At 42.1% G+C, this 20,433-nt stretch overlaps 4 protein-coding genes across 4 annotated transcripts; 1 reads left to right on the forward strand and 3 right to left on the reverse strand.

Annotated features, from left to right (window-relative positions):
• Positions 1-11,182: 11,182 nt before the first annotated feature.
• Positions 11,183-15,428, reverse strand: tex (THO complex 3 homolog tex). The gene is made up of 4 exons (XM_018017989.2): positions 15,220-15,428; positions 14,614-15,148; positions 11,653-14,556; positions 11,183-11,510 (listed from the first exon to the last, which is right to left on the reverse strand). Exons 1-3 carry the CDS (start codon positions 15,307-15,309, stop codon positions 14,213-14,215), a joined length of 969 nt encoding a protein of 322 aa, XP_017873478.1. The 5' UTR covers positions 15,310-15,428; the 3' UTR covers positions 11,183-11,510; positions 11,653-14,212.
• A 405-nt stretch (positions 15,429-15,833) lies between these two features.
• Sec20 (vesicle transport protein Sec20) lies at positions 15,834-16,895 on the reverse strand. Its single transcript, XM_018017991.2, has 2 exons — positions 16,701-16,895; positions 15,834-16,637 (listed from the first exon to the last, which is right to left on the reverse strand). Exons 1-2 carry the CDS (start codon positions 16,779-16,781, stop codon positions 16,035-16,037), a joined length of 684 nt encoding a protein of 227 aa, XP_017873480.1. The 5' UTR covers positions 16,782-16,895; the 3' UTR covers positions 15,834-16,034.
• Positions 16,896-16,921: 26 nt separating this feature from the next.
• dgrn (degringolade) lies at positions 16,922-18,292 on the forward strand. The gene is made up of 4 exons (XM_018017990.2): positions 16,922-17,081; positions 17,137-17,392; positions 17,450-17,569; positions 17,665-18,292. Exons 1-4 carry the CDS (start codon positions 17,034-17,036, stop codon positions 18,123-18,125), a joined length of 885 nt encoding a protein of 294 aa, XP_017873479.1. The 5' UTR covers positions 16,922-17,033; the 3' UTR covers positions 18,126-18,292.
• A 331-nt stretch (positions 18,293-18,623) lies between these two features.
• Positions 18,624-20,335, reverse strand: LOC108620940 (O-glucosyltransferase rumi). The gene is made up of 2 exons (XM_018017988.2): positions 20,092-20,335; positions 18,624-20,026 (listed from the first exon to the last, which is right to left on the reverse strand). The coding sequence occupies exons 1-2, from the start codon at positions 20,216-20,218 to the stop codon at positions 18,933-18,935; spliced, it is 1,221 nt and encodes a 406-aa protein (XP_017873477.1). The 5' UTR covers positions 20,219-20,335; the 3' UTR covers positions 18,624-18,932.
• Between the last annotated feature and the right edge of the window lie 98 nt (positions 20,336-20,433).

The following is a 20,433-nucleotide window of genomic DNA, read 5'->3' on the forward strand; positions in this document are numbered from 1 at the left end:
TTTCCCACTTTCTCACACTCTCTCCCACTCTCCTACTCCCTCCGCTGCTTAGGTCACCTCAACTTTTTATAGCTCTGCGAAACGCATATAGCAATTCGAAAGGGTAACAAAGTGTTGGGGGAGGCCTCTGCATCGACCCCATAGCACTTTTATTTTAATACGCGCACACTGGAACTGTAGAGAGTATATTGGCTTTGAGGTTTGAGGTTTTGCTTAGGAATTTCGAAATTTTAAATAAAAATATGTATTTTATTATTATTTATTTTGAATGAAGAGCGCTTTTATACTTCATAAAAACTAGCAGTTGAATGTATATACGTTTCCTCATACACCAGTCGGTTTATTTCTATCCGTTCCTCAGTATCTCTGTGTGTGCATTCCTGTCCATCCATTCCTCCATGCATCATGCGTCCATCCCTGTCCTGTCATTCCTCTTCGTTCATTCCTAAATTCTAAAAGAATTTAATTTTAAGTATATGAATATGTTTTCTCAATTTTGTTTTGAATTATTGATTACTTTTGTTGATGTACTTAAAATCAGGAAAATTTAAAAGTGAGGTTTTAATTTCCAAGAAAACGTTCTTGTTTAGAAGGTACTTCATATGAAAAGCGCAGCACTTATTTTCGGGTTGAAACTGCTGAATCTTATAATATTCTATCGTATATCTTCCAAGGTAAGAAACTGCTGACTCTTATAATATTCTATCGTATATTTTCCAAGGTAAGAAAGCTAGAATCTCAAATTGTTATTGGATTATCATTGAATCAACTCTACATGTGGATACAAATTCAACCTTCCATTGTGAGCGAGTATTATGCAGTCAGTTGGGCACATCTTTGTTGGTGCTGAATTTTACATTTTTGATTTTATGACAGCAGCATTAAATCGATAAACTGATTGAGCCCCTGAGATTTGCATTGCTTTGAATTTACTTACATTGTGCATGACAATTTTTTGTGATAGCGAAATCTGTTTGATGCTTCCAGGCCAATCTCAAGACATTCCCCGAATTGGCCTCCAATTGGCTTCTCTCTGGTGGCGGCGGGCCCCGCTATCCCAGCTCTAATCTATATTATGTACATATAAGTCCTATCGGCACATTAATTAGAAATTCAAAAGTCATTTCAGTTGCTCATGGCGGAAGACAAACGAACGCGCCCGCCCACAAGTGGAGTAATAATATTTTCATGACTCTTAAGTGCCGTCGTCAGTGTCCGCAGACTGAAATATTTAAATATATTTTTGAATTTTAATTGTTTTTTCTCTCTCTCTGTGAGCTCAGAGAGGAATAAGCTTTAGTGAAATAAGTCTAGAATTTATGCTTAGCTGAATTCATAAATAAAATGTAAATTAGAAAAACTAGAACTAGAGAGGGAGAGATTATGATTGTTTTAGAGCAGAGTGTACGACTAGAAAATACCCACTACAATATATATATAATATTTTATACACAGGCTGCGCTTGTCTTTCCTTATAGCATCCTTCTATGAGCAATAGCCTGATGGCCCTTCCGTTTTGTTGTAGACTTATGCACAGAAAACGCAAAAATATAGCGATATTTATCGATAACTTGATAAAACTTTCTGATATTACTGCATTGCTATATAAAAATGTATATTAAACTTTCTAGCGATTGGAGATCTCGAGTTCGTTGGGCGCACACTTGAGGAGGGAGCTAGACTGATGAGGAATAGGTGGACTGAAAAAGCTCAGTCATGCATTTGTACCAAGCCAATATACCCGACTTAACCATTTTTAATCACATTTTAGCTTAGGATTCTGCGAGCTGCTCGGAATAAGGCCTTAAAGTGCTTTAGCCTGACAATCGGACTTAAAAGAGTCTTAGAACGTTTATGGGCGCTGCTTAAACTGGTTTATCGATTTTTCGGGGCACACAGTTTTTGGGCCGGCGTCATAATTAATGCCGAACGCTTCAGACTCAGCGCACAGCGCTAATTAATTTTTATTGAAAGTAAAAAACGGAAAGCCCGAGGAAAAGAAGGCAAAGAAAGGAAAATCCATTCCACTCTTTTAGCTATTTGACGGTTTTCTTTGGCAGCTCACAGCATTTAATTAATCCAACTTTTGCAGCTCGTTTTTTCGGGCGCTTAGAATTTATAAGGAGCTTTCTTTGCGTGGCTTCGAGCTGGCTGGCATAGAGCAAAAGGGAATTTCGAAAAGCGGCAATTCTGGGAAGGAACACTTGAGATTTACTTATATAAATTGGCCCTTAACTCGGGGCCCGATGGCATGTTTGAATGCGTTAAAATGTTATTTCACCATGTTTTTTGGGTTATCGAAAGCGAAGGGGGCAAGTGGAAGACAAACAAAATAAAATTGGATTTCGTTTTATTTCAAGGGCAACTTAAATTTGGTGGCTCGATACGAAATTGGAAAACATTTCACAACAATTTAATCTCAACTTCGGCTCAAGTCCACTCGGCCCCCACTCCAAAGTTCTTAGCAACTTTGTTGTTAGATTAAAACCATTTCCTGGCCAAATGGCAAAGTTTTCACCAGCCATAAAGTCACTCACTCACAGAGCGTGGGCGTGGCCTGGCTACAGTCTCGCCCCCCTTTCGTCCACTCACTGCCAATAAAACGGTAAAACACTTGCCGGTCACAACTTTGATTTTACGAACTGTCCAACTGACCAACTGAAAGAAAAAAGGCAAAGCAACGACCGCAAATACCTTTAAAAAGCCAAGCTCTCCCGCTCACATGAGTATTTGTCCTCTCGTTGGGCTGCTGGCCAGGCTTTGCAGTGGCTTATTACAGAAGCTCACTCATATCTATATAGAAATATATAAGGGTGTAAATATGTAGTTTTCATTTACTTTTTCTCATAGTAACTGAAGTAGCTTTTCGGAAGACAAACACAAATTCGAGTCTTCAGCCATTTTTCGAGCAGTTTCAAGTGGATTTTCAGACTTCTTTAACGTTCACAGATTCACACAGGCTAAACGCTGTAAGTGCTTCAGCTTTTGCAGATAACTTTTCCAGTAAGAGTTTGAGGAAGAATATAAGAGTAGAAGTGTGCAAGAATATAAGGTTATAAGATAACAGGCTAAAAGCTGTAAATGCTTCAGTCTTTCCAAATAAATTTTCTGATTAGAGTTTGGCCAAGACTATAAGAACAGTGTAGTTTAAGAATACAAGATTATAAGAGTGCAATAATATATGGGCATATATGAGTATAAGATGAGTGAGCTATGGGAGTATAAGACAGTAAGGCTATGCGGGCATAAGAACATAAGATAAAAGATATAAGACTAGAGAATAAAATATAGAAGAATACGAATATATAAGAGTATACTAGTATAAGAGTGCTAGAGTGCACGAGTATAAAAATATAAGATACATATTTAAGACAAGTGAACAAAAGTATGTGGGTGTAAGACAATGGGACTATAGGAGAGTAGACGACTATAATCATGTATCTGAGTATGAGAATACATAAGTATAAGAATACTCCTTTACTTATACTGGTGTAACAGCTAGTTGGGTTCATAAAGTGTATTTCAGATCATTGAAGCCGTTTTCGGATACGCTGGAATCGACCAAGTTCGATAAACCAGCTCTCGTCCTTCAACTTGTCCTGCCATCCAGAAGTCCTCCCAGTCATCTGTCCACAAAACCTAAACAACCTTTAGACCACATCGCAGCCGTTTGAAGAGACTGGAGCTACGCAATTTGATGCACAGAGCTATCACAAACCACCTGAATCATAGTCCTGAACTATCTATCCAATTGATATAATATGGATGCCCATTAGCGATACACCTCTTCCCACTCCCCTCCCAGCTTTATCCCGCCCAAATTGTTCTCAGCTTGTTTGAATTTTAAATTATCTTCATTTTTCGCTACGTCTGGCAGAGGATGCGACGCAGTCCGCGGGCAGAGGGAAGCGGCTCGTTAATTAGTTTGATTTCAGCAAGAGACTAATAATAATTTAATTTTGAAAAGTTTTGTGCAAAGCGAAAGTTTCGGCTCGAGTTGCTGCCAAAGCAATTTGCGATGTCATCGCATCGCATTGATGCCAGCTGTAATGAATCGCTCCCGACCTGGCCCAAAGGGGCGCCGACAATTGTCGGCGGGCCTGGCGGGATTCATAATGAAATGCCTATTTTTAGGCTCATTTAACATTTATCTAACATTTCACCTTGTTACCAAGTTTAATTGGATTGCAAATATCTAAGAATTTACCAATTTACCAGTTCCTTGAAGTTTAACTTGTTTCTCAACTTCATTTTCTAGCGTTTAGCTTGGACGTGGCCAAGAAGTTAAAGCCACTTAGCTATTTAGCTGAAGCAGCTCAAAACATGTCAAAAAGTTCTTCATTTTTTCGGTAAGCTCTATATCTAATATCATTTTAAATTTGATTTCTTTACAAAAATGGCAAACTTTGATTCGGTAAACCAATAAATTAGTAGCAAAACAAGCAAAGACTTTGCAATCGGGCTGCATTGACTGCTTAATGCACGCTAAATGTAATGCAAAAATCGATAGTTTTAGAGTAGTACAGGGAAGTTCCTCATCTCGAGAGAGAGCTAGAAACAATAAAACCTGAGACTATAGACATGCATATATAGTTTCAAATATATGCAAAACCAATAAGCTCATTTTCCATTTGGGAACGAGTACAAACCGTCTGTGCTCTAGAGAAAATACGTCTGGAATGAAAAACAATTCGGGGTCAGCTGTGAGTGCTTTACAAGAGGATAGCTAAGAGAGGAAAAGGAGTGGGAGAGTGTTAGAGAGAGAGAGAGAGAGAGAGAGAGAGAGAGAGAGAGAGAGAGAGAGAGAGTTTTATAGAGAGCGACAATGATAGAGAGTGACAGGGAGGCAGAAGAAGCAGAGACAAAGAGCATAGCCCTTGGGTCATAGGCAAGCAGCATTTGGTCGAATTTGTATGTACTACAAATATTTCTGACTCGTATGTGGCCCGGAACGAAATGAACTGTCAAGCCATGAGCTATATATGCACATGTGAGTGTGTGCATGTGTGTGTGTGTGTGCGTAACTCCTATTGTCCCATTGGGACACTTGGCAATAGAGCGAAGAATAAATTTCCAAGCAATTTTTGAAATGTTCCTCAACAAAGCTTTAAGCTAAGAATGTAGTCCATATTGTGTCCTCAGTTGGACAATTCCCCAACGAACACCCACACACACATAGCATGCACACACTGACACACACTCATACACCCGCACGTGCCCATAACCTATTTGTCTGACTTAAGCTCCTCGGAGCAGAGGTGCCTCATTTGTGGCCCCATTTAAAGGCATTGAAACGACTCTGAAAATTTAAGTGAGAATTGAACAATAGTTGCGAAGGTCGTTGACTAAGCTGAGAGAAATGATTCACAAACAGAGACTAACCCGTGCATGCCATAGCAACCGAACACAAAAGTAGAAAGTCCGAGTGGTCTTCAAGAGACTGACCGACTAGCAGTTACCCTAGAAACGTACATAAATGTATGAATATCCATTAAAAACTTTATATGATAGATGGAGGAGGCATTTATTTTTTATACTCCTTCTCTGCTTATAATCGTATACTCAATTACCTATACTCTTATATTCATACTCTGATATACATATACTCTTATACTCGTATACCTATACTCTTATATTTAAATACATATATTCTACCTATATACCTATACTTGTATGATCTACTCCTATACTCATCTACAATCTCATCCTGCTACACTCTTATATTCGAATACCATTTATATCTTGTGCTTGTGAGTCTTCTCTCCAGCTTAGAGACATCCATTTCGCTTTCTACCTTTCACGTATTCAATTTGGCAAAATCAATATACCCTATTTATACACTTGCGATAAGTGAAAGGGCGGAACATTTTGACTGATGCTGCATTAGGAAGTCTTCGTCGTAAGGACGTGCTCAGGTAACTTTTCCTTTTGTCACTGCAATAAAAGGCGAAGCGTTAAGCCGACATGCAAAAAGGGGATACGCACTGTAAAAAGCGCATAAAATGTGCGAGGAGTGCGCCAGGCGAAGGCAGCCAAGTGTGAACTGAAATAGACAAAGGCGCACACAAAATTTAGCTGAGAGATGCGAGGAGCCAAAAAAACAAAACAAAAGAAAACCCACGAAAATGAAGCCGACTTGATGGGCTGTAAATAGAAAAGTTTGTGTTTTGGCGCAGGTGCCAGCTATGGTGGAGTAGGAGGCGGCGGAGGGGGAGAAGCGGAGCAAGAGCTTTGACAGAGCAATAGAGTAAAGAGAAGGCGAGCATGGAATAGTAGCAAAGATAGGAGCAGAAGCAGTACCAGGAGCAGGAGCAGGAGCATGAGGTAGCAACCTATGAAGGAGTAGCAGGAGAAATTCTATAGACGAGATGGAATAGTAGCAGGAGCAGCAGGAGCAGGAGCCGGAACATGAGGAGGTAACCTGTGGAGCAGCAAAAGGAGGAACTGTATACAAGAAATTGAATGTAGGAGCAGGAGTAGGCGGAAAAGGAGGAGATCTGTAAAAGTGAAGAAATTGTAGCACGAGCAGGAGCAGAACTAGAAGCAGTAGCAGGAGTAGAAGGAGCCTGTGGAGGAGCCTGTGGAGCAGAAGGATGAACAGTGGCAGTTACAGGAGCAGCAGCAGCAGCAGCAGCAGAACGAGGAGCGACTCCTGCGCTATCTATCTGCTGTAGGCAGCCCATGTTGTGCCTTATCTTTATGTGCGAATTAACCCTGTACATAAATAAGCGAAATTGGATTTCAGCAAATTTTGCAATAAAGGCCCTTAAGTTCGGTGTAAACACGCGCTTTTTGTTGCCACACTTGAGCTGAGCGCATTTAATGGAGCTCCAAACGATTTCAGATTTCCCCATCGAAGTTGGAGCCTTGAATATTCTGAAATATTGAATATGACTTCACCGGCTGGCAGGAAGCCAAAGATTTTACAGTAGTTGGCGCAAATTGAGGCTGGAATCTGGAAGTTAAAGTTAATGCGAGCTGACGCACGTCAGGTACAGTGAACGCCCGCCTGACGTCCGCCACGAAGCTGCACGAAGCCCACATTCATTCCGAGCCAAACGGAGAGAGAGAGGAGATGCAAGTGTGGCACACAGTGGAGTCTCGAGTGACTGCCCTCCTAACAGCTAACATAAGTCAAAAACCAGTCTGTTCCTTCGTGCCAGTTTCCACTGTAGCAGGCCTGTCGACTGTCGTATTTAGCAGTTGTTAGCCTTGTATACGGCTGCGGGCACTAACAGCTGTGCCACGCACACACACCCACCCAACTAGCCACCCACACTCTCTCTCTCTCACACACACACACACACACACTTGTCTCGCTAAGAAATGTGCAAATGCTGATATTATTTTGTGAGCTCATTGTCACATGATAATCAGACGTTGGGTATGCAATAACATAACACACACAAGCACACACACACTAACAGACACACACACACTCACACACCCATACCCAAACACAAACATGTAAGAAAAACATGGCTTACATTTTCATAAAGCTCTCAACAAGCGTCGCAACCCTCGAGGCAGAAAAGGCTTTTTCTTTCCTTTTAGTTTTGACCCCGAAAAGGTAGGATTTTGATTACTTTTTGATGAGCCCTCGCAATGCAAGAATTTCCATAAAAAAAGTAAAATAAAATATTGATTCTCAAAGCGAACATAAGGCAGCTCCAGCCATTCGGCATACTCAACATGATTTTCACCTGTGCTTTAACCCAACAGCAGGTAAGTGCTCACCTGTTTCACAGAGTTCCACCTGTCTCATGGCTGAGGTCTATGCGACTCCAGAGCCCTTGTAGACACTTATTTGATAATTGAAAAACAACTCGCAATTACGCAATCAGAGACACGAGCACGAAAAGGGCAAACTGAACAAGCGGGAATATCGGCTATGATCGACTGTATAATACTTGTTTGCGCCAAAGAAGTTTTTCAATTTATCTCATTATGCGCGTCTTCTCTGTGCTCTCGCAAATTTTTAAAGTATATTTTGGTTCTTATACTGTGGAACAATTTTCATGTATACTGTATAACAGTTTTACGTTCACGTACTTATATTGTTATGTGGTATGCCACACCATATGCTATTTCTATACTCTTATACTCCTTTACTATATTCTTATGCACTCATACTCCAGTGCTAGAGAGTCGAGAGTCGACAGGAGGCGCAGCTGGCAGGCACAAACTGCTGGAAGAGCAGCTCAGAGACAACTTGACACTCTTTTGGCCAAGAGGCACATTAAAAAAGGTGACAACAGAGTGGGCGACATGGCAATTAGGAATTATGTGTCTGTTGAGCAGATTATGACAAAACTGTCGGCTAATTGCAAATTGCTAATTGCCTAAATCAATGACTGAGACTGAGACGGAGAATGAGAGTGAGACTCAGACGGAGACTGAGACTGAGACTCTACTGAGACTGAGACTGCCACTGAATGCCACCGACGCGACTCAGCTTGACTCAACTCAGCTGAGCCGATGTAGGCCTATCCGTCTGTCCGTATGCTCCATCGCGTCGATCTCAGGAGATATAAGCGCTCGTCTCGGCCGTATGATGAAATGTATGACAAGATGTTAGGCGAACGAATTTAGGGAAATCGACAAATTACGCATACGCGTAGTCCCTCTTCAAATACCGTATAAAAAGAACCCCCAAAGCCGAACGTTATCCTCATTTTTAAACGGAGACCTCAATCAAAATGAATCTGGTGAATTATAAATTTGTTTGCTCTTCGAGAAGTAGCTCTCGTTTTTTTATTGCTATTTGGGTGTCTTTTACTACTAGCTGCCCTGACATCCAGCTGCTTCGCCGAAGTTATGCTGCTGCTGTTCCTGCTGCTGCTTGGGTTGACTCCCAATCCAGCCCTTCAGCTAGTAAAGTTATTTACATATTTTAGGTGTACGTGAACACGTATGGCATGTGCAGTTTTTTTTTTCTAAAAATCGATAACTATCCTCGTTGCGTTGTTATCGATTAAAAAACATAGTTAAACAATGGATATCTTGCACATCTTTAAAGCCAGCGAGACTAAGCGTCCTAGCAGACTAAATCCTAGTCTTTAAGTGAACTAACGAAGAGCTGAAACTGCTGTTAATAGCATCTATTAAATAAAATTATGAATGAGCATCAGTTTTATCACGCAGATATTAATGAGGCAATATCTATTCGTTCTGTCTGTACATCGGTCTCCCTGTCTATCTCAAAGTCTGTCTCTCCGTCTGCCTAACAAAAGCAATGAACGAAGAAGAACTACAGATAAGATATAGATATATATGAACTCATTTAGTACTCATTGGCAAGTGAAACGGAGCTAGGAGCAGTAGAGAGGTCACTTAAGGGTCGGCTACAACGACTCTTACCTGGCCGGGCTGAACATTTGAGCGCGACTGAGGCTTTGAGTGAAAGTCGCCCTATATAAAGGGCAACAGCTGCAGCATTTCTTCGGTCTCTCAAGCCTGGTGGGTGTTTGTCCTGTAGTGCAGTAAAGTGAAGTCAAGTGTGTGATCGTTCAGCCAAGTATTAAAGATTTGGAGAAAATACTTAAATGAAATTGTTTAAGAAAAAACTTAAAAGAAATATTTAAAGGAAATGTTTAGAGGAAATACTTAAGGGGAACAATTAGATGAAATACTTAGAGAAAATACTTAGAGCAAATACTTAGGGAAAATACTTTAATGAAATACTTAAGGAAATTCTTAGAGTAACTTATTAGAAGAAATGGAGAAATAGAAATTAGAATGAATAGAATCCTACTCATTTTCTAATCATGTATACTTACACCCAAATATGTTAGTTACTTGAAGAGTCGACAAGTGAAATCCATGTATGAAGAACAGAGAGTCTTCAAGACAATTTCTAGTCAGGCACAGCCAACTAGAGCACGTTTACTTGCTATAAAAGCATACGGCGCCATCTCCTGGCCGTTGGCTCCTGTTCTTGCTGTGCCTGCTGCTCCTACTGCTCCTGCTGCTCCTGCTGCTCCTGCTGCGCCTCCTGCTACTGTAGATGAGGCTGATTGTATGCGCCTTCCATTTCGCTGCTGCCAAAGATTGTTGCATATTAAATTTTGGCTAAGTGCTGGGCGAATCGGCTCCTGCCTCATTCATCCCCCTCCCCCACAGCCATCCCCCTCCCAATCGCCAAGCCCATGCCCCTGCCTTCTCCAATAACCCCAAGCAAACAAATCAAATCAGATTCGGAACGTGTGCCGGCGGCTTTTACTCGACCTCGACTGCGTTTATTTAAATTCAATTTCATATTAGAGCCACTCACTTGAGGGACTTTATTGCCATAGAATGGCTTACAAAATGGATTGAAGGCGCCTATAAAAACAGCGAACAGCCGATTTGTGAGACTCGCCCTGGCCATCCCGACCCCCAATCCATTAGGTTCCAGATAATCAAGTTCTACATCTATGTATATCGGACGTGGCCTTTTTGGAAAAGAATTTCATTGAAGAAATTTCAGAATGGAATTACACACATATAAACATGAATACATGTCGGAAAATGTTGGCCTTTACACGATGATGGAGATAGGAAGCGAAAATGTTTCGCCAAGAGTGCCGCTGCTGGAAGTGACCGACTAGGGGTTACCTAAAGCCAAACTGCTATGCTCTTATAATTTAAAGCAGAGGGCTGACGTAGTCCTCCATAGTTTATATCATCCAACTCTTTTGCTTCTCTCTTCTTGGTTCTCTCTTATTCTCGTCTGCTCTTATTACACCCTGAACCCATTGAAAATGGGAAATCAGGCTATAATGGTTTTGTGAAAAACTATGTAACGGGCAGAAGGAATCATCGCAGACCCCATAAAGTATATATACTCTTGACCAGCGTGACGAGCTGAGTCGATATAGCCCTGTCTGTCTGTCCGTTCGTCCGTATGAGTGCGTCAATCTGAGAAGTTATAAGAGCTAGAGAGCTGAAATTTGACATGCATACTCGTGTGTACCATACGCAGTACAAGTTTATCATATTTTTTCGATAACTCATCCGATTGCTTATCGAGAATAATTAAAATTTTGATTTTGTTTTTTTCAGCCTAATTTGAACACTTTTATACCTAGAGACCTCAGACTTACTATGTATATACAATACATATAATGAATACAGACATTTTGTAATCTACAGATTGTGGATACCACGCCCCTTTGCCCACAATTTGCAATACAACATAGACTTTTATTAAGTACATTTTGATTTAATTGATGTAAGCTCTTAGATAGAGCTGGTTCGAAATGCAGCTAATGGACATTCGTAATCGGTTTTATCAAATTAAAAGATTATCATTGTGAATGAGCTTAGCCTGTTAGAACTTTTAAGGCCGTACCACCAATTCTGGGCTGATCTCCAAGCGGTGTCGAATCACTTTTTGGGCTGGGGCCGGGCAAAGAAGACTTGGCTTCTAGGGCCTCGATTAGCAAATTTTGTTCAGTTCCTGCATCCACATTAGGCCGTGCCTCTATTGCCCCCAATCCCAATCCCAACAACACAATCGTATAGAAAATCTAGAGAAGTCATAAGTAAATTGAATATAAGTATGCCGCGCACTTTTTGAAAAAAACGAGACACTGAGACAGCAAGCACTACCAAAACACGAGGGTCTCGTTTAGCGTTTCAAATGCAGTGATTAAAAAGTTAAATACTTACAGCTGACTTCATTATTTCTGGTGCACTGTTCAATCGATTCACAGCTCAGCAAGTTTTATAGTCTTCGATGCGACAAATTCGAATTGGCCATGATTAATGAAATTAGGGTCTTAAATTACAATTTTCACTACCAAAACGCGAGGTTCTCGCTTAGCATTTCGAATGCATTCGGTCAGGCCCCTAATATGCGCTATAGTTTGAAATTAGGGCTTTAAATTTCAATTTTCACTACCAAAACACGATTATTTCGGTAAGCGTTTCAAATGCATTCGTGCAGGCCTCTAGTATGCGCTATAGTTGATTAACCCGGTTAATAGTTGCGTGTAGTAGAGTGTAAGGAAAATAAATAAATTGAAAACTTGGTACTCTATGCGGAAAATGCCTAGATAAATATGGAAATGTCTCTGATACTAGATTGGCTTTGAGTTAGACTTTAAAGATATTTTATTATATTTTTTGGCCAGCCACTCCACCATTTGCTCTTGCCAAAAAGAACATTTGTAGTACAACTTTCATTATGACCTCTACTGTTTCCGCTTTATTAAACTAGTCTTAGGCTTATATCTTTATAATAACTCTTTTACTTGTATTCTCCTATACTTACATTTCGTTTTTATTATTACTTTAGAGTTATGCAGATTTTTCAGTAGCTCCGATTATTCATTCAAACCATGGTCAAGCTTCACCTTCTTCTGCCTTAAATATGAATTAATGAGCCCTATTTAGTCTCTCAGAATGGGGGAACAGGGTATAACAATTAATTTCATTAAAATTATGTAAATACATATAAAATTCTGTGGGCTCAGTCTATCTCCATCTCAATCTGAATGTCCTTTGGAACTCAATTAAATTCGTTTCCTCGTGTAATCCATAGATGTGCGGCCTCTGAGGCCAATGAGTTCGAGCTGATTGTTTGCCATTATAAACGAGTTAACAAGCATGAAAAGGACGTGCTGTCATGCTCAAATGCCTAATTAATTACAAAACTCATAATGAGCTGCAGAAATGCTGACAAAGCAACGGAACTGGAGGGCACTCGACCTGAAATTACACGACAACAAACAGTTCGAATAGAGGGGGCTACACAGGTATATAGAGATGCACAGTTACACAGCTACACAGCTACACAGGTGCATACCAGCTAGCAGCTACGTAGGTCGAGGAGATGTGTGCACATATATCTCGGAGATATGACAGACATTTCTACTTGCAAGTTAGCAGATAAAAGGGCAAAGACAAGCCAAGGGCCGAGAGCCACTATCGCCATAGGGCTGCAGGCTGGGAGCCAGTGGAACATTTCGCAAATTGCACAGCTTTTTAATTACATGCCAGACCCTGAAATATAACAAGCATTTGCTTTGCTCTGCTCTGCTCCTGCGGTTTGCTGTTGCGGTTTAGGCCGTTGACTGATTGCAAATGCTCTTCCTGCGCGCCCATCAAGCGAACGGGGTGTATTGGTTTTATGTCTACAACTGTTTGAGGAGTTGTAATTGGTAATGTAAAAGATGGGAATATTAAGATTATATGGGATGTAATTAAAAATTTAAAAAATTAATTTCTATAAAAATAAGCTTTATATTTCATAAAATTGTTAAAAAATATTCTTTTATTCTGCAAATATCTTACCTATAATGCAGTCAGCTATTCCCGATATTGACTATTCCATTTAATTTAACTTCCATTTCTTACTTAGTTGTGAATGTGCATTATGCAGTCAGTTATGCCCGAGTGCAACATGCCCACTAATTTCCGTATTCTATTTGTGTGTCGTAAAGCCCGAATAATCTGGTCATAATTAGCTTTTGCTTTGCTTCAATGTGGCATTTGGTTTTGCTCTTTAAAAATATAATACATATAATATAAGATTATATCTATTGTCAAATCTGATGCGGCTGCAGGTAGACCTTATATGTTCCCTGTGTAGATATACGATTCTCCAGTATATATATACAAATATATTATTGTAATATATGATATATGTATAAGAAGTTATATATGTATATACTACATAAGCATCATTCTAATAGATTAAATGTAAGGAAAACCCAGATTATTAATAGTAGACAAACTATTATCTGTTAAAGAATTAGATATAGATGGAAAGTGGAACTACTTTCACTGAAATATGTAACCGAAACAGGAGACTTTAATGAACATTTAGCTGTAGTAATTCAATATTATTGTAAAACAATATCAATTCTAGCAGTAAGTCTCTTAACTTTCAGTACTACATACACATACATACATATATACAATAGTGATTCGTATAGAAAAATTACATATTTATTTTACCTAAATTAATTGCATAATATAAAAGAGACGGGCCAACAAGTTCTCATCTACCAAAAAACCTTTACAAAACATCTATTGGCCGTAGAATCTCTTAAAAACATGACGGAGGTAAACCAAATTTCAGATTTGTTAAGAAATCATCGCAAAAGTCTAAACTGATTGTTGGCTAACAAATCCTGTTGGCCTGCTTTGAATTGAGAACACGTCTGGTTGTTAGGCGTGTTAAAGGCATGCGAAATGCAAACAAATCGAACTTTAATTCCCGTGATTATTCCGGGAATCCGAATATCTTGACATTGCCAACATCGCGCCGCCGATCGCCGATGGTTTCCTTTTCGTCGCAGGCATAGGCCAGCAGATACTGCTTGGGATGCCACGCGACAGTGAAAGTGGAGGCGTCCACATGGATATCCGTGACTCGCTCGCCCGTCTCCGTGTACGCAATGTCGATGAGCAGATCCTCGCTGGCCGAGGCGATCAGCCGCTCGTCATGGCTGAAGGATATGGTGCGCACTGGCCACTCCAGTCGGCTGATCATGCGCAGGCAGGCCAGCTCGTTGGCGTCCCACAGGGAGACCTGCGCGTCCGCTGAGCCCGTGGCAAAGTATTTGCCTAAAATCAAATTCACTCACTGTTTGCTTTTAACACTCATGTCTGTGTCGGGCTTACCAGTGGGTCCGAACTCAATGCATATGCAATTGGCGGGATGCGCCTTCAGCGTCATGTAGTGCTCCAGACTGGGATAGCTGAGCACGTGCATGCAGCCCATGCCGTTGGTCAGGAAGAACAAGTCGTTCGTATTGTTCCACGAGATCTCGTTCACCTCAAAGCTGAAGGGCTCCTCCACGCGGATCTTGTTGGTGCGCGTGTCGATGAAGGTGATCAGGTCCTCCTTGTTGCCCACGGCAATCGTCTTGCCATCGGGCGACCAGGCGATGTTGATGTTCTCGCCCTTTGTGTTGGTGACTGAGACACATTTGCCCACTCGAATGTCCCAGATTCGCACAGTCTTATCGCCGCTCGCCGTGCTGAACTGGTCCGGATTCGTTTTGTGCCAGCACAACTGGTCCACGGAGGCTGTGTGGCCGCGGAACACATTGTTCTTCACAAAGCGATCCCGCTCCAGGGTGTAGACAGCCACAGTCTTATCAAAGGAGCCCGATGCCAAGTGGCAGCCATTTGCATTCCAGCAAACCGAATGCACCTAAGGCGAATGCGAAGAAGAAGCAGATTGCAAAACATATCGAGGCATGCTGCGTGCATTGGCGCACTCACCTTTGACATATGCGGCCGCTGCTCGCGTATTTTGCTGTGAGATCGAAAGTAGGATTTCAGATCCTCAAATGTCTGCTCGCTGCGACTCATAATAAATATTTATCAAAACGCTTAATATCTCCCGGCAAACCGAACGAAACGCAAACAAATTCTGCCAGTGCTGCCGCTGGCTGCTGTCAGCTGTGGCACGCCGGCTTGGCAGTGCTGTAAAACGTCGCAAATTGCTTTTGAATCAATTTCTGTTATCAGCCAGCAATAAATTTTGTTTTTAAATAGTGCAAGGTTATAGGAAACCCATAAGTAGCACAGCATCCACTCGAATCAGCTCATTTCAAGTTAGTTCCGCCAAAAGTCAAAATGCGCGCTTTATTCATATATTTCACCATCTGTCTCTCTTTGCTGACTTGCAGCAGTGGCAGAACTTTGTTCGATCAACTCTTCCAGAGCGAGCCAAGAGGAGGCTACTATTATCCCGCCGCCTCACCAGCCTATAGACAACCCCAGAGACCCAGAGGCAGAGCCCAGGAGAGATCCTACAAAGAGATTTGCCGCGTGGTCAACACGAATGGCTTCACAAATCCCGGCAATGTTCCCAGATGTCCGTACTAAACTCATCCAATCTCTGTATTTATTCAAGGAGGTAAACTTACAGTTGTGATTTGAAATAAATATATGTATATATACGTGCGTTTACAATTAGTAACCCTTAAAGTAGCAAAGCATTTTGCACCCTCATCTCGAATGATATCATATACCGACTATATTTATAAACTAGTTGCAAAATTCCGGCTGCTAGGCAGACACACCTCGACAATCTAGAACAGGCGCTTCTGCACTATGTAGAAGACGCAGGCCAGGAACAGGCAGAAGGCGAAGAAGAGCAGCATCTTGTCGGTGCACTCGCGCCTCCCGTACTTCTTCAGCAGCTTGCCGGACTGCGTGATGCTGCCGGCTGTGTTGTGCAGCTCGTCGCTGGTGGCCGCCACGTTCTGGGAGGAGGCGACCAGGGTCTCCAGCGTGACGGCGCTCTTCTGGGTGGTCTCCGAGAGGTGTCGCGATATGGCCAGCATTTTCTCTGTGACGTCGTTCTCCTGCGTGACGAGGCTGCTGCGATTGTGCCGCGCGCCGCCTGTGGAGCGCTGCCTCAGTTCGCTCTCGCCTGTGATGGCCATCAGCTCCTCTCGATTGGCCTTCTCTATCTCCAGCATGGTGGAGACGTTGGCCTTGCGGAATGCCTGTAAAGTCTTCGAGAACTGCTCCCGGTGTGTGTCCACCTCTGTGGCCAGTGCGGGATCGCCCATGTCCCTGGCCCAATCATCGAGCCGTTCGATATTCTTTCGTATCGCCGACAACTTGGCGCGTCCCGCCTCATTGAGCTCCTCCAGCTCGGCGATTGAGGACCTGCTGTTGAGTATGTCCTGAAGTGCGGATTTATGTTTATGTTTACATTTATGTTTGTGTGCATAAAATTCATCGCTTGCCTGTATGATGGCCTTTGCCTGCAGATTGTTATCAATCAAGTCCTGCCGTATGGACTGAAGCGTGAACCTGTCCTTGTCCATTGCTGCGATTCGTCAACTATTTCTTAATTTTTTTATTGTTGTTTTTCTGCTAGACACTCGAAGTATTGTTTTGATGTGACGTGTGGCATATCGATAGCTGGCATATCGCAGCTGATTCGCTTCTCAACACTCGAAGCGATTTCAGCGCCTATCGATAGACTATCAACAGCTGCTTGTCGATAGATGTCTTTTTCTTTGATGAGGCCGCCTAAATGTCTAAATCTTTTTTGAAATTTGCACAAGCCGAGCGATATGTCCAGCTTCTCAGATTTTTCACTTTCTGACTCGTTGACACCTGCGGTAAGTGTATTGCTGAAAATTGGAAAAACTCATTCTATTGCTGCACCAATTGCAGACATCTGCAGCCGTCGTAAGCTCGCCCATTTTCGGGCTGATGGAAAACTCTAGCCCCGAAAATACCGTCGAATCGAACTCTAGCCCCGAGAATACCATCGAGTCGAACATGACATCGGACAATTCCAGCTCCAGCTTCAATCGTTCACCTCAGGAGGAGCCCTCGACAGACACATTAGACTTAACCGATGACGTCCTGCAGGAGGCAGCGGACGACTCATTTCAGCATGATCTAATTGAAGCCGAAATAGCGAGCAGTAAGTAGCCCACCTGGTTGAATAGTTCAATTTTTAAAACATGTACAATTGCTTTAGTTCGCCTCTTCTGCGAGGAAGTGGATAATAATTTGACCCAGATTGGCCTGGGCCCAGTGGGCAGCAATTCAACGCCTAGGAATCCATATGCTCGCCGTAATAATCGCTTAACGGGCAGGAGTAAGTGCAACTACAGTGAAGTCTCCCATGAGCGGACGATAACTAGGATTGCAGACCTTTGCTGCATATTAATTTGGTTAATTTATAATTTACAGATGAGCCCGAAGAGGTTATTGATCTGTCCAATCTAGAGTTTATTCCACCTCGTCGCAGCGGAAGACCTCGCACTCCCGAGGCTGTTATCGATCTGTGCACTCCGGAGCCGTGCCGCCGTCTTCCGGCCTTCATCAATTTGACGGACTCGAGCAATGAGCCCACAGCTGTCAATCGGCGTCGTCTATACGACAACAACCCGCCGGCAGCAGCTGCAGAGCCTGATGCTGGTGCCTCGAGTCCAAAGCGTGAATGCCTAGACTTAGACAAGTCGGACTCATTCCGTGAAGCCTACAAATGTCCCGTCTGCCTGGAATGCGTTCGCACGCGCGAGCCCTACTCGACCAAGTGCGGTCACATCTTCTGCAAGCACTGCATCGAAACAGCTATTTCTACCACCCACAAATGCCCGCTTTGCAATAAGCGCGCGACCAAGCGTTCGCTATTTCGTATTTATCTTTAGGTTCCGTACCTTTTTATGTTTATCCTACATTATAATTGTCTGTATTCGCGTATAATTTAGTTGTTAACGAATGGAATGTTCCTCCTCATAAAAAAAATCACATTTTCCCAGAACTAATATCATTCATTAAACTCAGCCCATCGCCATCATCAAACACACTAACAGAATCCACCAAAGTTTCATTTGAAATAGTAAGCTTAAATATTTTTTTTTTTTTTTTTTTTTTTTTTTAATTCAGATCTGTGGTTCCACTTTGTATGTTTTCGTGGAGTCAAGTTGATTACCAGTTTGACATAAAGTAGTACTGTTATTAGAACTTTAGAAACATAAGACTATTAAGTTATCAATGGAGTAGAATGGAATTGCACAAATATTAACATTCAGTGCAAGTAATATTCCATTTACTCTAGATATTTATAACTAAGGATAGATGCACCTGGTGTTCGTTTCCATTCACAATTATTTTTAGTGGAATGGAAGGAAATAAAAGAACAGAGATCATTTTCAAAAATTTCACGTCTTAAAATAGTGCCAAACTTATTTATTTCCAGTAAAATTATTTTAAAAAATTGTAAAATTGGATTTTCTTTCTTATATATTGGAGGTATTTCAACTTATTAATACTTGAGATAGAATGGAATGGTACAAGAAAAGCAAATCGAAAACATTTCTATGAAAAATTGGCTTTTCTTTTATGTATTATTGCATTTTGAGACGTTTCCTTATTTGTAAATGAGATAGAATGGATTGGAACATGTTAGAGTTTCTCCTGAAGTGTTTAGATCTATAGATCGCAAGTTTTGAATACTAGAGCTCATCTCTGCCGCCTCTGATGCGTCTCATTGTATTATCTGGTTTCACATCATATTTCATCAGCTTCCCATAGCGTTTCAGGAGCTTGCGCCAATAGCACTGGACATCCTGCATCCTCAGGTGCTGAGCAATGAATTCATGTCCTCTCTGGGCAATTTGCTGAGCCAGTTCATCGTGGCTTTTGAAGTAGTTGAGTATGTCCTCGTACTCCTCCTGACTGGGATAGCTGTGCAGGGGAACGTAGTGGACCCAAGGCTTCAGCTGGTGATAGAAGAACTCCTGCCACTCGTCGCCGACGTGGAACACGAGGGATTCACAGAGGAACAGATGCTTCAGGCGAAAACTGGCCGCAACGCCGCGAAAGTTAAATAAATATTTATATTTGCAGTGATCCTCAAAGGAGACCTCGTTCGCTGGCGGCGCATCGAGGGTGTCCTTGGGCGATTTCCATGCCTGATTCTTGGTGTATTGCGCCTCCACCAGTTGAGGTTTTCGCCTGGACAGCAAAATCAACGAATCGCGCTCGTCCGAAGTGCGTGAGCCGCGAAAGAATCCAATTTCCTTCTTCTCTCGCCATGGGATCGCTTTGGCAGCCTTTTCCAGTTTCTCACGCATCAAATCCCAGCGTCCAATGCCCGTGGGATGCAGCTTGGTGGCCGGACCACCCGCCCAGAAGGTCCAGGCGGGGTACATGATATCCAGATACTCTGTAGTCTTAGAGAACGAGAAAACGGGTCCCTTGTGCTGCCAGGTCGAATGCAGCTGGGGATAGTCTCGAGTGTTGATCACTAAATCCATGTTCTTTAGCTCCGGCAGCAGCTGCAGCAGAAAGTGCTCGATGCCCTGACAGCGCGCCGGAAACATACAGTTATCCTCCCTGAATAGCTGCTTCCCATAGATTTTGTACCGCGTGCCATATTTGCCGGCGTCTTCGATCATCTTCCGGGTGAAACCTGTTGATTTGTATGGGGCCAGATCTCGCTTGATGCCTGCCGCGTAGCAGGTGCAATTGACGTCAGTTTCATCCGCAGTGCATGGCTGGTAATTGGCTAAGGCCTTCTCTATGTTTCGAGTGAATTTATCAAATTCTAAAAAAAATATGAAAATATGAAAAGTACCTAAACTCGATGTAAACAAGACTGAGTTTATTTACTTGCATTCAGCTTCACTTCTATTTCTTCATTTTTAATGCAGGTAGATTGCCCTGTTGCATCACATTGTGTCTCACATGTTGCCTGGCTTAAGGTTATTATGAAAATAATTAATAAAACATTGCTCATTCTTCGAATAAACAACTGGCCTGCCGCTTTGCGAAAAGTTATCGATACGTGCGTGGCAGCGCGAGCACAACCGTTCTGATTGCTGCAACTGCGACGCCGACAGAGAGACCGTTTCTCTGAGTTGCATGAACTCGCGTACTGAAATCAACTACACTCTCAGCAGCTATCTCGCTCTGGTCACACTCACATTGTAACAGTTGGCAGTTGGAGTTTAT

This window comes from Drosophila arizonae, chromosome 2, assembly GCF_054131065.1.
Source record: "Drosophila arizonae isolate 15081-1271.41 chromosome 2, UAZ_ARI_1.0, whole genome shotgun sequence".
In the NCBI taxonomy this organism is placed as follows: domain Eukaryota; kingdom Metazoa; phylum Arthropoda; class Insecta; order Diptera; family Drosophilidae; genus Drosophila; species Drosophila arizonae.

What these genes read in the sequence shown, in the direction of transcription:
- tex (XM_018017989.2), bottom strand. Translation starts at nt 15,309, where the DNA reads ATGAGTCGCAGCGAGCAGACATTTGAGGATCTGAAATCCTACTTTCGA. An exon ending in AGCGGCCGCATATGTCAAAG is followed by an intron (nt 15,149 to 15,219) that starts GTGAGTGCGCCA and finishes CATTCGCCTTAG; the next exon opens with GTGCATTCGGTTTGCTGGAA. An exon ending in CATTGAGTTCGGACCCACTG is followed by an intron (nt 14,557 to 14,613) that starts GTAAGCCCGACA and finishes ATTTGATTTTAG; the next exon opens with GCAAATACTTTGCCACGGGC.
- Sec20 (XM_018017991.2), bottom strand. Translation starts at nt 16,781, where the DNA reads ATGGACAAGGACAGGTTCACGCTTCAGTCCATACGGCAGGACTTGATT. An exon ending in AGGCAAAGGCCATCATACAG is followed by an intron (nt 16,638 to 16,700) that starts GCAAGCGATGAA and finishes TCCGCACTTCAG; the next exon opens with GACATACTCAACAGCAGGTC.
- dgrn (XM_018017990.2), top strand. Translation starts at nt 17,034, where the DNA reads ATGTCCAGCTTCTCAGATTTTTCACTTTCTGACTCGTTGACACCTGCG. An exon ending in TGAAGCCGAAATAGCGAGCA is followed by an intron (nt 17,393 to 17,449) that starts GTAAGTAGCCCA and finishes CAATTGCTTTAG; the next exon opens with TTCGCCTCTTCTGCGAGGAA. An exon ending in TAATCGCTTAACGGGCAGGA is followed by an intron (nt 17,570 to 17,664) that starts GTAAGTGCAACT and finishes TATAATTTACAG; the next exon opens with ATGAGCCCGAAGAGGTTATT.
- LOC108620940 (XM_018017988.2), bottom strand. Translation starts at nt 20,218, where the DNA reads ATGAGCAATGTTTTATTAATTATTTTCATAATAACCTTAAGCCAGGCA. An exon ending in AGAAGTGAAGCTGAATGCAA is followed by an intron (nt 20,027 to 20,091) that starts GTAAATAAACTC and finishes TATTTTTTTTAG; the next exon opens with AATTTGATAAATTCACTCGA.